Source organism: Centrocercus urophasianus, unplaced genomic scaffold, assembly GCF_019232065.1.
Source record: "Centrocercus urophasianus isolate 14NV4802_14NV808 unplaced genomic scaffold, USGS_Curo_1.0 seq_11, whole genome shotgun sequence".
NCBI lineage: Eukaryota > Metazoa > Chordata > Aves > Galliformes > Phasianidae > Centrocercus > Centrocercus urophasianus.
Window position 1 is genome coordinate 4,564,070 of NW_024884253.1, and position 24,478 is coordinate 4,588,547.

The 24,478-nt window shown below is 37.0% G+C and overlaps 1 protein-coding gene across 1 annotated transcript in view; it reads left to right on the forward strand.

The window, feature by feature from the left end:
- FAM135B (family with sequence similarity 135 member B) overlaps positions 1 to 1,641 on the forward strand; it is a 120,033-nt gene extending 118,392 nt beyond the window's left edge. The window contains exons 18-19 of the mRNA XM_042839942.1: positions 63 to 176; positions 1,436 to 1,641. Coding sequence (XP_042695876.1) covers positions 63 to 176; positions 1,436 to 1,641 — 320 coding nt within the window. The remainder of the gene's footprint in view (positions 1 to 62; positions 177 to 1,435) is intronic.
- The last annotated feature ends 22,837 nt before the right edge of the window (positions 1,642 to 24,478 follow it).

The following is a 24,478-nucleotide window of genomic DNA, read 5'->3' on the forward strand; positions in this document are numbered from 1 at the left end:
TATTGGATTCTATGATTCTATGATTCTATTATAAATGTATTTAATGCATTTGTTTATTACAGGTCTTCAGTACTTTAAAAATGTTGTATTAGTGGCCTCACCCCAAGACAGATATGTACCCTTTCATTCAGCAAGAATAGAAATGTGCAAAAATGCACTCAAAGACAGGCATACAGGTATGTTTCTGTATTTGCAAAGCTGTTGAGAAGGAATGTTTTTGTGTAACAGAGTTTGTTGCATCACAAGAGTATTTCATCAGATGCACATTTCATAAGGAAGAAAGTATTGTTTTCTCACAGGAAATGACTAAAATCAAGAAAAGCTTTTAAAGACGTTATTTATTTGATGAATATAAATTGCAATTAGGTTGTGATTAAAGATTTCTTATTGATTCTTTCCCTTGCCCTCCTAATTATTTTTTTTAAACTGATGAAAATATAACTAGTTATTAACAGTGCTCCTCCTTAGTTTACTGAATTATTAGTATTGTCTCATACAGTGAAACCTCTCTTAGCACATCCAAAGTTAATGAGCTTTCATTTTGTTTTCAGTAGTGTTTGGATGATTGTCATGTAATTTGAGAGATCTAAAATCGTATTGGTTTGGAATAAAATCATGTAAAGCACATCAGGATTCAATCCATCAGATGCCTAGCTCTCCTGTGAGCACAGCTGTGCACTGTTCCTAGTATTGCCTTTGTTACTTACAGTTTCCCTCTTTTATAGAATATTCCATTGTTTCAGTCTGATACTAATTCCAGAAATAAAGTTCAGTATAACTTTTTGCGTGTTTCACATGTATGATTACCTGGAAATTGCAGTACTTCTTGGAAAGTAGAGACACCCAAACCCAAAAGTCAACATGGCTGCCTTCACACAGTTCTTTCTTTTTTACCCCAGATATGTACCAGGGGCATCTTTGATCTAGTATTTACCAGACCTACATTCAATGTATGTTCATGAGTAGAAGTTTCCTGAGCTGTTGTTGTTCCCCTATAAACTCCTGAGCTGTCTGCAGAATGATGATCCTCTTGCATCACATTCCCCAGAGAAACCTGTATAGGCCTCTATGTCTAAACCTAATAGGCCTCTATGTAATAAGTCTATGCCAGACCCTTTTGCGTCCAGCTTCACAGACAGAATAAGTCCAACCCTCTTCCCCAGAGGAAATGGGAATATTTTCTTCTATCTCAGGAGAAATAGGACTAAGTGCTGAGATGTGCCCCACTCTGTGCTAGGGGCTTCATTAGATTTCCCTGGATAGACAATGAAGAACGACATTTGTAACATGCTGTTACTTGGCAAATCTTTGTAATAAAGTGTTTCTACTGTGTTTTGTCCCCATTTCCATTTTCCACTGAGACTGTCCTTGTGTAACATGGAAAGAAAGAGGAGATCTGACATCTTTGGCATGTAACATCTAAAATCTTTTGCAGGTCCCATTTATGCAGAAATGATTAACAATCTACTTCAGCCTTTAATTGGGGCAAAGGACTGCACTTTGGTCAGGCACAACGTGTTCCATGCTCTACCAAACACCGCCAACACATTGATAGGCCGAGCTGCCCACATTGCTGTGCTGGACTCCGAACTTTTCTTGGAGAAATTTTTCCTTGTGGCGGGACTAAACTACTTCAAATAGTGCCTGAACTGTGGGATAACTGAAGCAAACCATTTCATTGAATGGAGGAGAATTCCTTAGCCAAAAGCTTCTAGTATTAGAAAGGAGATCAGTTGGGACTTTCAGACTCTCCATTTCCATTTCTGTTTCCAGAAAATAAAGTGCTATGGCTTTAAGGCATTCAGGCTTCCAAATATTGGTGCTTTTGGAAGAAACAAATATTCCTTTTCACTTTTTATGTCGTTTGTCTACATGAAGACATGAGTGAATTCCGAATGAGAGAATCAGAATATAGATGGTTAATTATCTAAATAAGGTGTGACCAACGTGTTTGCAATTTCTCTCAAATACTGACACAGGAACTTAGCTGTTCTTGATTTAATGCTTATTTATGTATTAACAAACACATCTGTAGCACTTTGGGATGATTAACACAAGAGGAAAGAAACGTATATGAACTCAGGTTAAAACCTCCTTTATGATGAACTGAAAAGTCAACATTCATGAAAATTTCAATGTTTCCATTTGTCAAAAGAAAATGATTTCAATATTCGTAATGGTTTGTAACATGCACATATTCATATCATGGAAAGGGGGAAATATTTAACATAGAATGAAAAAAATCTTGATATTTGTCTTTTTTAAGAAACCCTTAAATTAGTTAAACTTTTGTTCAAATTAGAAGCTGCCAGACTGGTAAGAGACTATTGGATTACTTGTGAAATAACAGTGGCATCTGTTAAGACTTCCTCTGTTTACATTTATAAGATACCATTATTGTGCTCGTCATTATAACCTTAGAGTTATTTTTTTTACTTTTACATTTGTATCCAAATACATTTACCCCAAGATAATTGTTTCTATATATCATTCGACCCTGAAATTCGAAATTTGACCAGTGATACCCCTGTAAAAATAATCCAGTGGAAATGGATCGGTGACCAAGAGCAGAAGGATTATGGAAAGCTCAAAAATATAAGGCTTCCTCTGCAATGCTCTAAGAAGGTTTTACTAATGGCCATCTGCAGTCCTAATTATTGTATGGTTACAGCTTGTTAAAACATTTAGAGTTTATTAATACAATGATATCGGAGTTCTTTTTAAGAGTATGAGAAATAACCCATTTTTCACTTTTCTATTTTGCATTTTTTTAATTAAAAGTTACCAGCATTTTAAATAACAAATTTCAATAAATTTCTATAAGTTTTCATACCATTTTAATAAATTTTCAAGGTCACAGCAGTTTTTTCAAAAAAAAAAAAAAAAAAAAGCCAACAGAAAATGAATAATTCTTCACTAATATTTTTGTTTGGAAGGATGACCATTTTTTTTTACTGTAAGTGTAATTTGGTTAGAAACATAACTGACCAACCTTGTATAATGAAGGAAATGAACATAAAAAGTGACAAAGTTGGTTCCAGATGTCAAGACTATCAACAGAGATCTAAGATAAAGTTGTGTAGATTTCTGAAATAGGAGGAACCCCCAGGGAAATATTTGTACACACACAGGATAAAACTTGCTGCATTCTGAAAAAGTGGGAAAATTGCATAAAATTAGTTTGAGAAAAGAGTTGCTAGCAAATTGAAGTGAAGATGATCTAGTAGTTTAGGCATGTTTTGAAATAGAAAGGAATAAGTAGTAATATACAGAAAGCTAAGACTAAGGTCATGTAAAATCAGGTAGGTATATTTCACTTAAAAATCATCTTCCGCCCTTCAAAAGTGACACTGAAATTAAATAGAAAGAATTACATGGTGCATTTCAATAGTGACAAGTTTTGTAAACACTAAATATTGCTGTAATATTTGAATAGGTGGATACTATTGTTGTTTTTTTTTCTTTCTTTGTTTTCCTTTTTAAAATTAACATTTTAAAGCTAGAAGCTGAATTTACTCGGTTAAAAATAAATTCTGTGTCAGGAATCAAGAACTTCTGGTACCCACATGTTGTTTTTGGAAGTCTTCATGGCTTTTCAGCGTCACAATTTTAGTTCCAGCTAAACCTATTTGTCAGCATCCTTCTTCCTTGGTCAACTATTTACACAGTGTCAAACATACTGAGACTTTTAGGTTAAGCTTCTATACAATGCAGTGGTTTTGATCTGAAGCCACTGACTTCCATGACTCCATGTCCATTGTGAAACACAAGGAAGAAAAACAGTCCCCAAATATCAGCAGTCTTCTGTGAATTCTGTAGTGATCTGTTCTTCTTTTAGAAAATTTTCACGAGTCTACACATGGAAAATTTCTGAAGTTACTGAAAGGCCACCTTACACATATGTACATACTTAATGCATGCATGTGTGTATGCAGCGTATACAAAGAAGTACAACAAAAAAATTGTGCTTATTTCAAGGTCTCACAATGCCATTTTTTTAAATCCTGAGTATACTGAATATGACAGCATACCAGTATCGTGCTTCGTAAACTTAGATTGATGATTTCCTGCCCTGCACATCAAACAACGTTCTTAACCTTTTGTTCACATGTCTGTGAGGTCTCCTTTGTATTACTGCAGAAACTGGTGGCCCTTTCAATACTCTACACTGCTATCAGTACTGAGATTGATGGATGAACATACCTAAAGGTTTCTGTGTTCCTATACATACAGTATTCTTCCATGGCCTGGTGTCTGATTTCAGTGGAGTTTGATTAGGTCCATGCAACTTGCTCCTTAGAGGATGTGATAGAAAGCTTCTATAGAGCCTCCAAAAAAATTTATGAGACATCATTCCAGAAAAATGATGTAACACAGATTTTATCTTTCTTCTGCTGCCAGAACATTATGGGAAATATTAGCAATAACAGTCTACCTTATCTTTCATTTTGAGGTTCTTGTAATAGTCTCCCTCTCTTTTTTTCTTCTTTTCTTTTTTTTAATGGGATATTGCCTTGATAATAACACAGGATATTTTAAGTCATCTCTAACAGTATAAAACATCTAACTGGTTGGACTTTGTCACAACATAGCAATCAACATTGACTCATTTTTAGAAGGTTTTTTATGTTGATTTATATAGAGAGAAATGTATATTAAGAATTAACTTTGTAGCAAATATCAGCTGTACGGTAAGCATCTATTGTGTTAATACTTGGAATTTGAATGTATTGTCCTTTCATATAAATCTTCATTATATAAATTTAATTTCATTAGCAGTATTGATAAGGCTTTCCCTTCTAACTGCAAACATATGGTTTGATGTGTCTGTGGAGGCTGTGCTTATTTCTTAAGCAAAGTCTTACATTCACAATGGAGAAGGCGGTTTTTCAACCGCCTTCTCCATTGTGGGGACATTACTGTATTTGAAATGAAATTTATCTCTGTGGGATTCTTTTCTAAAGAAGGAAAAAAAAACGAGCAACAAACAGCAATTTAATGTTTCTTCCAGGCTCCAATGAGTAAAATATGTTTGTCTAGTGAGGCTTGACAAACAGCCCAAATGAATAAATTCTCTCAAGGAAAGATAATAGATCACAAGATGGGAAAAGGACAACAAAGAGTCAGGATCCCAGGACCTTGAAAGACAATATTAAAAGCTAAAGGGAAGGAAGACAGGAAAGTGCGCTTAATGTAAGACTTTTTTGGGGCCTAGATTGTATGTGAAAACTGGACTGAATCACACTTGTAATTACTAGCTATTTTATTCTTTGAGGTGCAAATTTTCACTGGTACAGCAGGATAACAAGAAAAACACTAGAGACAAATCATGATTATTTAAAATTTGGATTGAAATGAGTCTTTTCTCAGCCTCCAATGATGCCCATTTCTCTTTAACAAAACTGTTCACTTGTTTTCAAAATCATGTCTTTCCACTGACTGTAGTGGAAGCTGAAATGGATTGGGTTTAAAAGGATGTATCCTTAAGGTTTGAAACCTTAGCACAGAGCTTTGGAAATCACTAGTAGGAATACTGAGCTTTTACTTCAAAGTGCTTCATAAATATTCACTGACCAATCCTCTTTACTATTCCCTTGCTTAAGATAGGCCAAGCTTGAAAGAGAAAGCTATTACATGGTTATGTGAAAGCTAGGAATTTAGGCCAAAGCTTTCATTAGGACTTGTATGTTTTTCTGGTGCTTTTTGCATGGTAAGAGATGATCACTTCCTTTCTACTGCTGCATTTGAAGTAGCTAATTGGTGATACAGGAGAAAAGTGAGAACTTGTAATAGTGGTTAGAACCTTTTGAAGGTTTATGTAAGTATCTCATTATATAATGATTAGTCACGGTGCACTTCTGCAGTAGTCACCTATCTGAATGACTGTTTTCTTTATGGACTTAAATTTCCATTTGAAAATTATCATCAGGACAGACCATCATATTTCATTCCAGCTGGTCATTTGGATGCTAAATGTCATGCCTGTATAGAATTATCTTGAGAGTGTTTTAATTCAATACATATGCACAACAGTTTTGATTTTGAATGTTATTAAGTAATTGCCAATTCCTGGTCAAACTTAAATATTTATTTACCCCTTCCCTTTGAAACAAATGTTGTGAACACAGCAAGACCTTATGAATCCCCTAATTTGCTATCTCTTGAGTGAGCTAAATTGCCTTAGGCAATTCTGCTTTGCCCAGTCATTCCAAAGTTTACACAGTTGCTTTTCCATTAACTGATTTCATCTCCCGCTTTTCTTTCTGGCTAAAGCTTCCATGAATGCCTTTTCTTTTTGTCCTTCAATCCTTACCTTCAAAAAAATCTACAAAATTATCTCATTACCTGAACACCTTTGATAGTCTCAAGAATAACCCTGGTGACTGCACCAACAAGTGTATCATATTGTCACCTTTTGTAGGCCTCTCTTTCAGCATCTAATACATCCAGGCCTACTTCGCGCTTCTGCGTTCCCACTATGATGCTAATTCGTGTTTTTACATGTTTTATTTAATGTGATCTTCGTCACGGTTAATGTTTAGGGAAAGTCTGTGATGCATAGACGCCTAATGCGAGTTGTCTCCACCTTGACATTAGAGACAGCTCTGTTTTCTCACCTTGTGACCATCAGACCTATGACATGCTGCTTCCCAACAGGTTGTGTGATCTGAAAAACATCTGCTGTTTCCTCCTTGTTTTAGTAAGACAGTATAATACAGGGAAGTCATGCACAGGGTAGAAATGGTTATAAAAACAATTTCATCACTCTGGAACCATTTTAAATGCAGATGAGCTAGGCTTTCTCTGTATAGGATAAGAGCATAAAGAATAAATATGTACAAGCTCTGCTTATGCAAGAGTTCAGGCTGAATTAACTTCTATTATAACCTTGAAACTTGATTTATGTGCTTTTGTGAATTCAACTCTCTACTTCCACACAAAGCACTGGAAGATCCTATTATCTGTGCAGGAAACTAATCGCATCTGTGCAAAATTGATTCCCACATCTACATGTGCCAGAAATCCATTAGGTATATGCATGAAGTTACACATCTTCAAGCAACCTCTTCATTGGAAAAGTAAGAAACTGCGTGATAGTAAACAGGACTGCTCTTATTCAGTCTGGCAAGTGGTTCAGACTTGGAGAGCTATCAACTGCAAACAAATGGCTCATCCAAAGGAACAACAACAAAAAACCTCCGTGAAGGCCAGCTGAAGACTAGCTTTTTTTTTTTTTTTTAGTCAGAGTTGGTACTTCAAATACTGTGAGGGCCTCATTTATTCTACTTTTCCCATACAACGACTAAGTAGAAAAGTCAAGAGCCCCAGTATTTCAGTTTTCATGATGGTTTTTAGCAACTAATTTAAGAACCTTTTAATTTCTTCCTGGATGCTAAAATACTAGTAAGAATCTACTTTTCCCAATTCTGGAGAAATGCTCCCTTACATAGGTGGATGTCTACCTGCGTTATTCCTCATGGTGGAAAGATATCAAGTTATTTTTCATAGAGTATTATAGATGCTGTATGTGCTGCATATCTTTTTGATCTAAAATGTCAATAACACATAGTTTAGTTCTTGTATTCCCTACATATCATTTCAGTGATATGCCTAGCACACCTATGTATATAGAAAGTGTCTTTTCCATGATGTATGTTATATTCTTACATGTAATTAATGTATATTGCTGTATGTAGTGTATGTATAGCAAACTGTACTTTGAAGCTGGTTGTGACTACAGAGTCTAATAGGTTTCTGTTCCTTTTGGGGGAACATTTTTGTTATCTTCCAGAGCTCCTGTAAAGGAGAATTTTGCTGGTTTCCTCACCTTACCGGGAGGGAGATTGGTTTGCACAGAGGTTGCCTCTTGGCAAACCATTCACTGACTAATTTTATCTAAGCAGCTTTGAATTTGCTGTGTGTTATTTACCAATTCTGTGGCTTCCATGGTCAGTGTAACATGTCAAACCCAGCTGCACTGTCTTTAGAGACAGGAAGGTTGCCACCATTTTTAATTTTTGCTTGACATCCACCCTTTTTTACTAAGCATTCAATTTTAAGCTGATAGGTCAATGATTAGTAAGCTCTGTTTACTTGCCGTGTATATTTGGCTATACATCCAGTTTGGGGAATTGCTTCTACTTCTGTTAAATCTTCTTATGAAGTATGTGAGAAATCAGTCTAGGCAAATCATGACACTGCATTTTGAATGTGTGTCTGAAAGTAAAATCACATAGTACAACAGTACTATCAACAGTAGTTTATTCTAAGTTTATCATCACTGTTTGTTTTACCAAGAAAGAAGTAATACTGGTGCTTGGACCCATGCATTTTAGGATTATCCTTCTGAGTGAGAATCTGGATCAGTATATTCCTAAACACAAAGTTCAGAAATAAACTGCAATTCATATCTATGTCTTGTTATTTGTACTTTAATAGCCAGCTTTCTTAAATTATGAACAGCTTAATGGTTCAGTTTAATGCAGGATAGGCTTAATATTGAATTGGATTAATAATGAATACTTTTAGTACTGAAGAATTTTTCTAACCATCCATGACTAAAGCCTCTATCATCTATTTGAATCTATCAGTGCATACTCATACTCTGAGTATTTCCCACTTATGTTCAAACAGTGACAGCATCTAGAATATCAGAAAAACAAAGTTTTCTATGTAATTGTAATGACCTTTAACAAACAGTGCAAACTTTAGTTGGGAGCACTTGCTTTCTAGGGGACTTTTAGTCTTGCTTGGAGAGAACTCGTGACAGGAAGTCTGGTTAATTTAAGCAATTCACAGGAACAGGCAAATCCCCCCCTCTGTCCTCTCCCTTTATTCCATGCAGCAAATTTCACACTCAGGTGTATAAAATCAGAAAATTGTGGTTCATATTACAAACAAAACACATCTGTGAGTCAAGACTTGCTTGTTGTCTTATCTTTCCCTCTATGCGATGTGCATAGGCAATTACTGTTTTTGACACTGGAACCATTGTTTTGTATTTAGAGTCTTGAAAAACCTGATGAAACTTCCTTTTATAAAGTATCAAGATTATAACTCTCAAAATCCAGCTGCAGCTTTTTGATATTTAAAGTTAGCGAGGTCACCAGCAGTAACTTCTCAGCTGCACAGTAACTATTCAAGCAGAACACCTTACACTGCTGGATTCACTCTCAACTCAAAGGAAACACCTTAGATGTGACCTTTACTGTCCCTCAGCTGACAAATGGAATTGAATTTGGTGGAAAGGAACACATTTCTATGAAGATACTGTGGGTTGTTTTGTTTTGTTTTGTTTTGTTTCTTTTAAACAACTGACAAATACTTTGGGGCTGAGTTTCAAGTAATTAATTGCAATTTTAATCAGCTCAATTAAAATAGTATAATAATTAAAAAAAAAAAAAATAATCACCAAAAACGAGACTGACCCCAGGACTTAATTAACTATTTGCACCCATCACAGCGGTTGTAAAATACTGGCACTGGTTAACATGCCCATATTTGTACACACAGGGTGCAAAGGAATTCATCTGAGATACTTTGTTCTCCAAGTACTGTACTCCAAGGTTGATTGATCAGGGTGAGAAATATGCATGATAAACTGGTCGATGTACCATCTTCTGCAAATTTGGGCTTACAGCCAGTAATTTTATATGGAGGTTGAACTTTCCAGATCACTAATCCCTGGTATTTTTAAGTCTAACTATTTCTGTCTTCTGAATATGAGAACAACTGATTCTGTCATGTGGCACTAGAGGTTGTATTTTTAAATTATGTATTATTACATTTGATTGAGGCAGTTATGTTTCTTTGAAATTATATTTCAAATCAGACAGAAGAGGCAATAATTAGGGTCTGTGAGCTTGGAAATTTTGTACTGTGTATTTATTTATAAAAATATTCAAAGATTTACAACACATGTTCTGTTCTGATTCTCTCTAATTTACTTTATTTTCTCTAATGAGCATTTGTCAATTGCCATGTACTTCAATTTTCTTTAACTATGTCTGTCGAGATATGAGAGACACACTAAAAAAAAAAACGAAACAAACAAACAAAAAAACCAAAAAACCCTCACAAAATGGCAAAATGGAAATGTATGAAGTTGAATCAGTTCCATGACATTTTGGGGAAAATGCAGGCACAAATCAGTTTCCATGAAATGTACATTCTGACTCAGCATTCATAAGGTCTTGACTAAAGGTCTGATCCTGAGAAATGCTGCTTAAATGCACATTTCTATAATGGGCCAGATCCTCAACTGGGTTAACTTGGTAAAGCAGTTTATACCATGCAAGTATTTTGCTGAAAGGCAGCCAGTAGCATTCATGGCATCTCATAGATGGACCATCAGAAGATAAAAAATGTCCTGAGTTCTTTCTAAGGCCAATTTTCCAATTGGCCAATTGTGTTTTAGAAGTAATGTCTTTTTAGACAAATGCAGACCTCTTCAAGGGATCAAGTCAATGGATTAATATGGACAGATCCTTATAGGTTAAGGGAAAGGGCTTTTAATTTTTAACTCTACTGGTTAGAATCATGATCATACAAAAAAAAAAAAAAAAAAAAAAGTGAAGAAATATCTGACATGGTCCCTTGTATAAACAAGATTATGAATGTAAAGCTTATAATGCCACTGTGAAATTTTAATGCTTATTTATTATGGTTATGAGGAAACCTGTACTATAAGATGATGATAATAATAATGAATAGTCATCAGTGCCAATATGATTCTACTATTTTTCTACATATGCTTTATTGTGGCATTTTGTGTAGCTTGTGTTCTGTGTAAAGAAATGTCAATAAAATCTTTGCTTCCTTTTGTCTGTACTTTGTGTGGTTCTTGATATTTACACAAGAAGTCCCAATATATTTTTGTCTATGTATTGTGATGGAATAGGATGCCAGCAACAAAGAAAAGTAGAATATAAAATTCTGAAAGCATGAAGCAAGAAAATGCGTGAGCTGTATGAGGAATCTTGGCCAATTTGTATTAGGAATTTCTGCTTGAAAAGACAAGAAAGTGCTGAATCAGTAATGCATGGAAATTATTAAATAAGCTAATCATGACTTAGAAGGCTTTTAATGTGGAGCTCATATTGTCTGATTAAATGAATCTGGAAAATATGGAAGGCAGCAACTTATTTAGTGCTTGAACGCTTCTTTTATAGGCCTTTGTATATCTGATGTTTAAGAACTAATTTCAGGAATATTATTCAAAACCAGACTTCTCTGGAACCAAAAATTTGAGGCAATGAATCTATATGTACCTGTATACCATCACCATGAATTTATATTAATTGTTGGTGGGATGGGGATGTTTCTACTTCTTCATGCCTCTTTGGCAATGTCTGTACCAGTTAACTGTACAAGGAAAGGGCATTTCTGCTTTTTGCCACGTTCTGGTTTTATCCCACATATTTCCAGAAAAATACATCTATACTAAAATTGGTCAAAGGTTTATGGGAATGATACAAGTATCTTCTTTATCCTCACCCAAAATGGTATGGATATATTCCTGTCTGTTTAATTTTACAACAGATAGGATTACTGATGCTACCAGAGATACAGTATAGCAGGATGGGATCCATCACCATGTGAAATGAAAAGGAAGCGAGGAAGAAATGTGTGCAGTCCCAGAAGAAATTTCCCTTTTGATAATAATTACACTGAAATCTCACAAGTCAGAAAATTGATTGACCCTACCATAATTCCAACAAGTCATTAATCCGTTCTGAAAATATTACAGGAGCTGGCATATTTTCTGGGATTTGGCAAAAATGCACTTCAAAGCAGTCCAGATAAGCAGATAAGTAGATACTTTGGACAAGGTAAAGAGATACTTATTAGCACAAGTGTTATAGAAAAGACAAACCAATGCCAATTTCATTATGTCTAGTCCAAATTGATTGATTTGGTCTGTTGTTTCCCTAAAGGCTAAATTCATCATATCATTCTTGCAAGTGAAAATGTGATTCTGTGTGGTAAACTACATCCTCATCAGAGTATGTGTTCTGCTAGGGATTCCTAGTGAAGAAACACCATAGCTTGTTATCATGACTGTCCAAGATGAAGTAGATGCTGTCCAAAAAGAGCTGTGGCACAACCTTACCTTGGTTATTATGATTGGAAAGCTAAAACTGAGTAGGCAGGCTAACAAAATATTGCTGTATATAGCCATAGGTGATTTTAGGCTAAAATCTAGTAAACATCTGGTAGCACAGTTCAATCTGCCTGACACCAGCCTTGCCACGAACCTTAAATGAAAGCTTGGTTGTGTTTTTCCATTGGAAAGTATGCTAATATTGAACTGGAAATGGAATGAAACAGGTTGAGTTTTCATCCTATTTACCCAAATGTAAGATATCTATAGCCATAACCTGTGTCCCTTCCCATAATATTTATAGGCCAATTTCTCTCTCCTCTAACTTACCCTCCAACACAAACATATCCTTTTCACATTACCCAATGACAGAATGTAGTACACAATTTGGCACATAATGAAAGATTGGCTGAAAAAGTTGGGAGTCAAATTTAAAACAAAGAGACTGGGTTAGAGACAACCCAAATATCTACTGACATAGCTAAGACTTGTATTTAGCAAACCAAGAAGCTAAAACTGGTTTGCCGGACTTTGAATTCATTACTGTGCTGGAAATGAGGCCTAATTACTTAACAAAAAAGTAAGTGCGTTCATTCTTTCAGATGTGATTTATCAGATGCTGATGTGTAAAGTATGGTCATATTAGCAACCTGTTCTTCAGCTTGAATGGTTCCTGGGAGTTCTCACTGGCCTGATCAGGTTTTAGTTATCATACCCCAAAGATTTTTCCTCCCTAATTTGAGTCAGAAAAGGAGTGACACATAAATTTACATGTGCACTCCCCTTTCATAATAGCAGCATCTGTTTTCCTTACAGTCAATTTTGCTGTAGGCCTATGTCCAAATTAGCCAGTTAATAGCTTCATATTCATACAAAACTGCACATATTTGGAAAATTTGGGATACACTTTTCTTCCTTGAGCCATGTAATTGCAATTAAGAATCAACATTGAAACCACAATTCCAGCACTGCTTGCTTTTCTCCCTCTCATTATGTGTACTGCAATTTTTAGTCAAACTCAACCTCTAGTTGGTCACTGTAGCTGTATCTTCATATAGAGCAAGTTCATCCCACAAGCAGCGTGAGGTGAGATTTCAGAACAATGCTCATTACAGGGACTCCAGAGTGATGCTGTTCTACAGAAACTGAGAAAAGTCTGCCTAGCACCATCCAGTGGAGCTAGATTATTTCAGGCAGCATGCTCCAATGATTTGTGATGTAGATGGAACTTGTGCAACAATGTTGTAGAATATATAATTATACAACAGTGGTTTTCCACATGTACAACTTTTTGTATAATCCAGAGCTGCCACAAGCATTTTAACTGCAGTTATTTATGGATTACCCTGTCGGATCTTTTATATGGAACACAAACAGCAGTATTTCTGTACTGCTGCTCTCCACTGTGCTAACTGTAAAGAAGCAGCAGGCAGCTCAGAAAGAGCATCCCTAAGAAGCTTTGATAAATCATAAAGCCAATCCCTATGTGGCAGGGAGCCACAGCTAGTCAAAATGAAACTATTTTAAATCACCACTGATAGTAACTGGAGACTTTCTCTGTCTAGGGCAGCCTGGGTTAAATGGGAACTTTCCCGAGAGTATACTGTGGTTCACAAAGATGTGACCGTGTTATGGCAAATTGTCTTGGCTCCTTATGAATGTCTTTGGCAAGCAATGTCTTTAGAAAGGCTAAACAGACAGCAAATCTCTTTTACTACTCATGGCAATAAGCTTTCCAGCCAGCGTAGTGCCTGTAAGGGGCCATGTCATCTCCTCCATAGCTGAAATGCCACTTGACTACACAAGTGAACTAGCAAGCTGCTGTTACCAACCCTAAATTAACTGCAAAATAATTTTGTACCTAGCATGAAGGATGACTCTTGTTTCTGGAAATTTTCTGAAGAAAATTAAGAGAATACGTAGTTTTTGTTTTCCTTATGCTGGTTACAAGCTCCAAGTAACTTAACAGCCATTTAGAAAGCACAGTGACTGACAGTCCGATGCTCTGCAGGAAGTCATGAGAGAAGGCCGAAGAAGAGTTCGCCTTTTGCCAGACAGCCACACGATGTCAGTGTTGGATCATATGGCCACAACGAGTCGTGCATTTCCTTGGCTGCCACTACGCGCCTGTGCGAGGCTGTGACAGGCTAAGGTTAGGAGGAACGCCAGGTAGGTGGCATACTGCTTCCAAGACCAGAAACAGGGATAGCTATGTGTTCTGATGTGTAATTTTGTCTTTAATAAAACACTTCTCTTTTCTCGACTCTCATCCTGTATCCCAAGGATATTTGAATCAGTATTTCCCTGTTTTTCCAGTCATAAACCATTTGAACATAGACTTTCAGAGCCAGCACATCACAGGTTTAAGCTTAGTGCCCATAGGCTTGCTCTACATCATTAATTTCTCAGAAGTTGTCCACAGAGTTCTTAGAAATTCTATTTCTTTTACAGTCTGTTAAGGATTTGCTGCATCCTATTAACAATGCTATGAGCTCACATTAGGCTATTGCACTGTATTGCATTGTATTAAAAAGCACCAGAGCACAGAACCTGCTGGAATTTAACAGGAAGCTTTCAATGCATCAGACTCTGAGCACAGGAATTGCCAGGAGGCATTAATCAAATACCACCCTTGTGCTACTACATTTCCTCATTAATTGAATGGTGACTCTTTGATATGGACATGGCCTCCAGCAGAAGGGAAGACTTGTCTGACACAAACCTTAAATGAAAGCTTGGTTGTATTTTTCCACTGGAGAGTATGCTAATATTGAACTGGAAATTGAAAGAATTTGCTTCTTTCACTTGGCTTCTGAACTGACTTTCCTCTTCAGGGCTGAACATCCTTAACTTTTTAATGAACAGTGCTGAGAGCCTGTAGTGAAAGCTTAGTACATTCAACTGGTAACACGTCAAATCTCAGCTGAAAGCATATGCTGGATTCCTTCTTATGTAAGCCTTCTTATGTTCATAAGGTTTCTAATGTTTTGCATTTTTTACGAGATGATTAATATTCAGAGAAAGATTAGCACTGCATTAGAACAGCCCTTTTGTTAATACTTATATAACTTAATGTTCTCTCTATTGCTATATTTTTTTCACAGCATAAACACAAACTACAAAAAAAGGTCAAATCATCGTTAAATACTGAAATCCTCTTAAATCCTCTAGTGGGCAGCCAGCTGTTGGAGTTGCTATCGTTAAGCAACAAATTTGTATTTTGTAGCATGATATTTGTTTAAAAATCTTCCGTTGTTTTCCTCTCTGGAAAAACAGATACAGCAGTTGAGCCAACTTCTCACCATTTTGCCACCATCAGTTATTGTTGACACCCTTAGGTGTTCCCCAAGGGTGTCACAACAGCTTTCTATGTGTCTTATGCCTCTTCACCTCTTTTTGCTGTGATGGGTGCAAAAAGATGGCAATTAGAAACACTAAGGTCTTTCTAGGCTAGAGGTGTCTTGGAAAATTATGGAAATGTCTTGATATTACAGATTTTTTTTTGCTTGGGATGCAACAAGCCTGTTTGCTTAACCTGGACTGGTACCCTTTGCACAGATCAAATTCAAGCATCACCGTAAACATCTCCAGTCCAGAAATGAAAACCAGGGTGAAAACATGTCAGAGCTAAACTGGGAAGTATTCAGTCCTTCTGGCTTCCTTAGCAAATAACAGGATCAAACTGCACCCCTGTTCTTCCTCTTCTTTTCTCTCTTACTCTAAAGAGAGGAGGGACAAGTCTCACAGTGCATATCTACGTGCCAGTCATCTTTTTCTAGATATTACTTGAATAATTAGAAATGTACACTAGACTCGGAGAAATAAAACAAAACAAAAGTTTTAGTCATTAATCTTGGCTCTTTAATTCAATGCAAAGTAAAATAAAATAAAATAAGGTAGGGCAACACCCTCAGACATACAGTTTGATTCTTGAATGACAATGTGTAGATCCAGGAGTTGGACTTGATGATTCTCTCATCCTTCTAACCTGGATTAATCTGTGATTCTCATCTTAGAAGAAACTCACCTCCACATAGTAGAGGTTCTATTATGCAAACTCAAAGCCCAACACATACATCTAAGATTCTTTCCCTCTTCAGGATTACCCTCATCAGCATAATGTGCTCAATGTCCCCAAGGCAGAACTGAATTTGTTGGGAATAGCATTAATTTACTGACAGAGTTTGGCACTTTTTTTCCTGTATTCTACAATTTCTGTCTTATCAAGTCTATACAGGTGGAATTCCTACACAGTGGTCCTTGGCTGTTAGAAGAGTTTGTGACACAACTTCAGAGAGGTGCTGAGAAAGCCACTTTTCCTTTGATTTTAATTTCATATGCTGTTTGTATAGAATATTCCAAATCGGTGCAGTGTCCTTGAATGTCAGGTGTACCAACCTCCTTTACCCAACCAAGGTGGCAAATGGCTGCATAAGACATCAGATATGACCCTCACACCCACCTTAAAGTCCTAATGTAGAAACTCATGTAGTAGGGGAAATTAAAATGAGATACTGTAGTAGAAGGAAAATCTTTCATAAAAAATATTAATCTTTCTATAGACAGTCAGTCAAGACTCTGTCAGAGATTTTAAAGGCTACAGACACTTTAACCAAGGTCTTTAGAGATACCTCTGCAGTGTTCACCATTCACACCATTGTCAGGCTGAAGTGCTAAAAGAAACAAGTAAGAAAGAAAAAAAGAAGAAAATCACTCATATCATTCTCAGTCCTTTCACCATCTGGTTTATCTTCACTGGGACAATTTTGAAGAAATATTTCTATGAGACAAGAGTAGTTTAAAGGTTTTTAAGAGAAATTCCTGGATGGTTCTGCTATCAGAGCAAATATTGACCTGAACCCCTCCTTTGAACAAGATAAGAAGGAAAAGTGAAATCAATTAAGCACATCTTCTGATGCCTGCGTACAATGTACAATGAAAGAGGTTTGCAATCAGTTCCAAAGGAGTACTGTGGTATAGTATCAGTGTTCCACTTGTTCTCTCAGGATAAAAGTGTTTTCAAAATTCCCTCAGCAATTTTATAGATTATTTCCTCGAGGAAAAGAGGTTCATACTGTCCTGCTAAGTAATTCAGCTGGAGTCCAATTTCATCTAAATCTGATGGAAGGGATAGAGTTCACTAGGAGGTTACATTCTCATTCTTTCTGTAAAGAGGAAATCCTGCAAGGAAAAACAAAAACAAAAACAAACAAACAAAAAACTAGCACGAAAAAATCAAACAACTGAAATGCCTGTCTCATTTTTCTGCTTTCCTCAATTTTTTTCTTTAGTACCACAGGTTACTCAATGTAAGAAAAAAATTAATTTATCCTGTCCGAACTCACAAGATTATTTATTGCTTTTGAAATTAATATCTGTCAGTATGATGGCTAAACTTGGTAAGCAGTTCCTAAGGTTCTAAAGTGAATGAGGAGACCTTGATCACTTCTCTTTCTCTCATTTTTTCCCTTAAAATTTATTAGCACATCTAACCTGCTTTGTTACTGTCCAGGCTTCTTGGCTCCTTCTACTTTTCTCTGTAGGACAATAATTGAGTTATTGTACTCATCTGAATGCTAAAACAACTTTCATCTACGCTATATATTTTGAGGGGATTTAAATCTTGCAATTGTACAAAGTTATAATTTATATGCCACGAGAAAAAATGGAAGAGGTAGAAGCTATAGATAAAAGCTGAACTGTAGGATCTGTCTGAGATTTATGTCCTGCGTCCATAGAAACATAGAATCACTAAGGTTGGAAAAAACTAGCAAGATCATCAAGTCCAACCATCGACCCATCACCACCATAACACTAAACCATGTCACTCTGGGCCACATCTACCCTGTTGCATTGTGTTACTGCATTGACTCTGCCTTCATCGATGGATGGCTTTGTTCCTAGGTAAAGAAGAAAGGTACAAAATTCAAAAATCTTGTTCATCTGATTTCACCAGTGGCAGAGGTGGAGAATGCCCTCCTTAGGCATCATGTTATACACAGTTTGTGAGTTACAGACAACCACACCAAATGCAATTTGGAGAAAAATGAGTCTAAAAGTACCTGTGACATCAGCGTTCCCAATCTCTTGAACACAGTGGCTATGTGCCTTCTAAAAAAAAAAATGTTTATTGTCTGTTGGAAAAGCTGGGAACAAAAACCTAATCTCTCCCACTCCTGACATCACTACAGGAAGTAGTGACTGACTGTCTGATTAAGGCCAGCACTTAATTAATATTTCACAGCCTGATCCACTGTCCCTTCCAACCAGGTGGAGAGTTTTGTCCTGGAGCCAAACTGGAGCTGGGTGACAAACTGCTCCTGCTTTGCTTGGTTGCCACCAAGCTGGAACTGATGGCTTTTGACAAAGTGCCTGTGTCTGTTAAAACTCTCTGATGCAGAAGACTCCTGATAATCTCGTAGCACAGGCTCCGTGGTGTTTGTATAATGGACAGTTAGTTCAGCTTTCTTGGCTCTTATTCTCCACAATGCTGTGGCATGATGAATAGCAAACTGTCCATGTTATCTTTTCTCTTCTGAGGCTTTTTATTTTTATCTGTAACTGGGCTTCTGGTAGAGCTGGCTAGGACACCTTACAAATGAAATGTTATTTGGGAGAGGATTATAAGTCTTTCAGTGCTAGATCTAAATTACACAGCTCTGCTTCAGCAGAGCAGAATATGACTCTTCATAGTCTGTGGCTGCTCCTTTGGCCAGGAAGTAGTTATTTTGTTCCATCCCTGCTGTTATAAAAGCTATGTAATTATTATAACATCTAGACTGCTCAATAGTCCTGGCTGGCATTGGTCCCCATACTGCTGAGATGTCTGCAGACTTCCTTTTGCATGAATGGGAAGTTTATAAGCTGTTGTCTGAGGTCTGTATTTACTCAGGGAGGTGAGGCACTGGAAAAAGTTGTCCAGAGAATCTGTAAATGGCCCATCTCTGGAGGTGTTCAAGGTGAGGTTAAATGGAGTCCAGGCCAACAGAGTCTAGTAGCTGGTAACCCTGCCCATGGCAGGGGGTTGGAACTCAATGATCTTTAAGGTTAATTTCAGCTGTCCTATGATTCTGTACCACATAGGATGTGACTGGGAAGACAATCAGACTCCAAGCACCTGGCTCCTTCTACAGTTCCTCCCTTTGAAAAGGATTCATATACTATAGAAAGCTGATCAAAACCTAATGATTTTTTCATCCAAACCTATGGCTCATGCGTGTCCATAAAGAGCCATCAAGATGACTTTGGAACTAGAAAAAAGGAACACAGAAGGAAGGACGGAAGAAGGAGAAGGAGGAAGAGAGGAAGGCGGAGAGGAAAAGTGAGAAACTGATAACAGATAACCAAGGAAACTGGCTTCTAATCTATGGGAAATACAACATAAAAAGTCCAGAGCAGACAAGAGCTGCTGCTTTGCCTAACAGAAAGCTACACTGTAAAAGCTCAGTCAGTGTTTTCACAAGACAGAATTGAGTCCTTGAGGCAAAGAAATAGATACAGATCAATTTCTTGATCTGATTAGTACACAGCAATTGAAGGATTAAGAATAAAGATTCAGGAGCTTGGAAAACTGATACAAAATTCCACAGAAGACAACAAAACCCAAGAAAAAAATATTTAAAAAAATATTAATTTAAGAGACACATATGAGGTTATGAATCTTATCTGTTATACTAGGTATGAGTGAACCTCATCGGAAACTGAATTTACAGCTCTGGCCGCTTCTGCATAATTCATGCTCAAAAAACTAAATGAAACAAGAGGATGAAAGATTGTAAAAAAGGAGTAATATCACAAAATTAGAGAATCATAGAGGCTGAAAGAGGCTTCTAAGGATCATCTGGTCCAACCCCTCTGCTAAAGCAGGTTCCATACAATAGATTGCAAAACATAGAGAGAAGGACAGCTCTTTCAAGATCTACAGAGCTTGGCTTTAATCTAAAAAATAAAAAATAAAAAGATCAATGTCTAAAGGTAGGAAGGTTGCCCAAAATGTTAATGGTGAGGAACTGTACAATTGTGGTTCCAGGACGCTGTTTCCTGCAATAAAAGTGAAAATTTTTACTGAGCTCTAAGGGCTAAGAAAGAAAGTGAAGTTGTCACCATTTGATATATCATTTTCAGATGTCTGAAGAATAGCCAAAAACATGGGAAAAGATTAAGAGTGCAAGATAATATTGACTTTCTAAAAAAATGTTCACGGTCAGTTCTTAGTGATAAAGAAAGGTGAGAAATATTCATATTTGTAAACATAATAAAATTCACAAGTAAGTTGAAATGTGAGAATAGCATTAAGAGAAAACTAAGATTATTTTTAAAAGAGATTCATGGTTGAAATTTGCAATGTTGATGAATGATTTAGATTAAGTCCCTTCTTCACATAATTACTTGAAAATTGAAGTGCCATTCACCCTCAAAAAGATGCAGGAGCTTAAGACATTCAAATACCTTAAAAATAAATAATCCTCCAGAATAAATCCTGGTTTATTCTGCTGTCTTTGAAGACATTTTGTTTCATGGCAGAGAAGCTGTGAATATGAGATGCTGACTTAAAATATTCCTAATTTATTGTCACAAAGAAAAAGGAGTGTTTACAGTCAATTCAACTTGTACTAGTGCAGTACATTATGTAAAAGTATAATTCTTAAGCCTGTTAAACACAAGCATATGACTGCATCTTACCCCAGTTATCAAGCTGCCACTTCATATGGATACCATGGACTTGTAACTATCAATCTTTATCTGTGATCTGAATGTCTAACTTCAATTTTAAATCAACCATCAATGAAGATATGAATAGGCTGCCCAGAGAAGTTGTGGACATTCCAACCCTGGAGATGTTCAAGGCCAGGTTGAATGGGGCTCTGGGCAGCCTGGTCTTGTGGATGGTGGTAGGCAACCCTGCCTGCAGAGAGGTTGAAACTAAACAGCCTTTGAGGTCCCTTCCAACCCACGCCATTCTGTAATATACAATTAACCACCCCATCATGAGTGTGAAAACGTTGACAGATCCAAGTTTTGAACCTATTAACAAATATTAAGCCCAGACCAAATCACCGAGAGTAGATGAATATTCTATAGTGGAATTTCACCTGTTGTTGAAATAAATTATATCCTCATTTTATCCACACTATGTTAAGCGTTGCAACTTAAAAAAGTTACAAAGAACAACTGGCAGTTCTGCCCTCGAGTCCCTACAATTTCTAAGTATGACCAAGAGGTGACTAAGAATTTTCAGAAATGGATCAAGCTATGCAGGATAAAACTGTCAGCTTTCATGTGCTAGATGTGCAATTGAATTACCTTCTTGAGTTTGATTTCACTTTACTGGGACCAAAACAGGATGCAATCTGTAGCCTTTGAGAGAAAAGCCTCATCAGCAAAATGAAAAGGGAAAATAACCCTGAAAATAGTGCTGAGGTAAAAGCCCTTCCACTCCTGCTTATCCTTCCAAATGGCCGGGGGTGAGAAAGAACACGTTGCTAACAGTGTAATGAGGCACAGATTGAAAATTGCTTAAAAGCCTGTGCACAGTAATGGGGAGGATTTTACCCAGTGGCACTCTGAGAAAATTATTGTAATTGCACTTTTTAGTTATTATCAACTTGGTCTCCAGGACCTTGGTAAGTGCCATTAGACATCTGCTGTGGGACTGTTCTCAGCAAGAAAGACGGCACCAAGTCCTTTAAAAAATATAAATAAGTGGGGAGCATACATCTTATTTTTTTCCTGTGGGTATGCCTTGAAAGTGGCATCATAAAGAGCTTTCTTTTTATACCTTTAAATATTGCTATTGAGGTTGGTTGTCATTTGTTATTTGCCATAATGAGTGCCTTCCAGGTGAGATGGATAGCAGTTATTCTGCTCATTTTAATAATTATCATAGCTGAACATGTGATTACAGTGCATTTTCTAAACAATTAAAGAAGGGTATGCTACAAATTGATAGAACTTGAGTGTTTAGTGCACTCACTTTTGAAATCGCTTAACAGGTATTTGCTTTAATTCTTCCACTGGTCTGAAGAGAGGAGAGGATAGTGATTAAAAAGGAATTGAATCCAGAAAAGAACACATGGATTTAAAGAAAAAGTAGTTCTGTCTTGCAATAGACCCCGGGCTGCAGCTATGGAGAGGCCCATGATATAACAGGCTGTCCCCCTGCTCTATGGTGGATGGGACTGTGATGTGAGCATCCAATTTTCAGCCTCTCTCTTGGATTATTTCAGATTTGTAACAAAAGTGTTCCTAGAAGAAACACATTAAGGGTATAAGTGCACATCAAATGAAATGTACTGTCATGGAGTAGTCAATACCTATATTAAAACCTCTTACTCAAGGCACGATAGCTGCAGCCAGTCCCAAACACCAGCCATTTGCTGCCCAGACCAAAATTACTGAATTACTGCGGCATAACAGCACAAAACTCATTTTCATAGCCAGGATGATTGAAAATATGTTTTTAAAGAGGCTTCACACTAAACATATTTTCTTATGATATACGTATTATATATAATTGAAATGTTTAATAGATTCATAGATTACCCTGAGTTAGAAGGGACCCAGAAGAATCATCAAGCCCAATACCTAGCTCCACACAAAATTCAAACCCTATGTCTGGGGCTGTTACCAAAATACTCCTTAAACTTCAACAGTTTAAGACCATGAATGTTGCCTTAGGGAGCTTGTTCCACTACCCAGCTGCTTTGTGAGGGAAGAACTTCTTCCTGATGTCCAATCTGATCTCCTCTGATGTATTTTTATGCCAATCCTATCCACTTTGTAACACATTTTTCTTGCATTAACTTCCTACTTCATCTAAAATAAGCATTTCCTACTTCTTCCTATTTGTAACTCAAAAGTACTCAAGCACTTAAACAAAACCAAGCTCTTCTTCCCAACAAAACCAAGCAGAGTAATTCATCCTCTCAGAGATCTATTCAGAAGCCATCTCTGGAACTTCTAGAGTTTTAACACATCGTAAATGTTTAAATACATTATAGGAGCATTTGATGACTGGCATAGGTGAACTTACATGTAAACATGCAATTAATTGATTAAGAATGAGTAAAGTCATTAACTTCATTTTTGTAAAAGCTGCTCTGATTAAGCAGTATACCATGCAATAGTTAATAAAAATGTACAGAATATGAACTGTGCATTTTCCAGACAATTTTAGCAAAACAAATACCTATTAAAACTGCACTCACCTGTTGATTAATCAAACTTTTATGATTATGGCATTAGACCACCATCAGGTGTTGCTATGAGTTTAAAAACTCGCTAGCATGTACGAAACCACTCTGTGACTAATGAGAGAGAAAACACTGAAGTAGGGAATGATTGCAAGCTGGATTTTAAATGGACCCAACTTGGTCAGTCCTTAGGCTACACATGCTTTTTCAGGGCAGTGTTGATTAAAAGACAGGAGTCTTCCTTTGCAGATGGAGTCTTCCCCTCGCAATAGCCGCATAGCAGAAAATGCTTAGCTAAGATAGCAGGAGGGCATGGAAGAATTCACCCTTCAAAAAGGGAGCTCACTTCTCTCACTGTTTGCTCGAGAAAGGTGATGTGGTAGAGCAACAATAACTGCACTGTGACTTTGGCAGGAAACTTTGCTTTGTTCCCTTCTGCTGTATATTGTGCTGTGCTGGCCTTCATACATCATTAAGGCTGTGGGCAAAAATTAGGACACTGAGTATAAGCATAACTAAGCCCCCTCACAGAAGTAAGATCTCAGCCTCCTGCTTGTTCCTTTTTTTTTTTTTTTTTTTTTTTTTCCAGGAGGCCTTACGCAGGAATCAAATGCAAAGATGTTCTTCTCCATCCTTTGAAAGTTGGTAAGACAAAATGGAGTGCCTTGACAGAAAGGTAAGGTAACTGCAGAAGAGCAAGCAGCCATTCATTTGCAAATCAAGCTTCTGGGGCTGTTCCCTGCATCTTTAGTTCTCAGTTCCCCCCTGATCAAAGTGCAGTCTCCACAGTCTGCATAATATATAAAGCTGAGATAGCTAACAGCATGCTCTGGCTCAGAGAGCTTGCATGTGTATAGAGAGACTTTTATTTCTGCATGCTCCGAATGGCCCTAATATCTGCTCTGCTCTTGTTTGCCACCACACCCCACAAATTCCTTCTCTGGAGCAGAACCACAGAGTTATAATTTCCTGACTTTGTTGACTAGGATGGTCTTTTTCTCTATATAGGAAGCTAACTGTACTGGTGCTATCTAATGCCTAATGAAGCAAGTGAAGGACAAGAATCCTATCAACACAGTGAGGGATGAGAGGAGGAACAAAACTTGTTTAGAGACAGCAGCAGCGATGGATAAATACAGGGCAGTGTCTCAGAGTAGAGCAAAAAACATCCCCAGCTACTGCA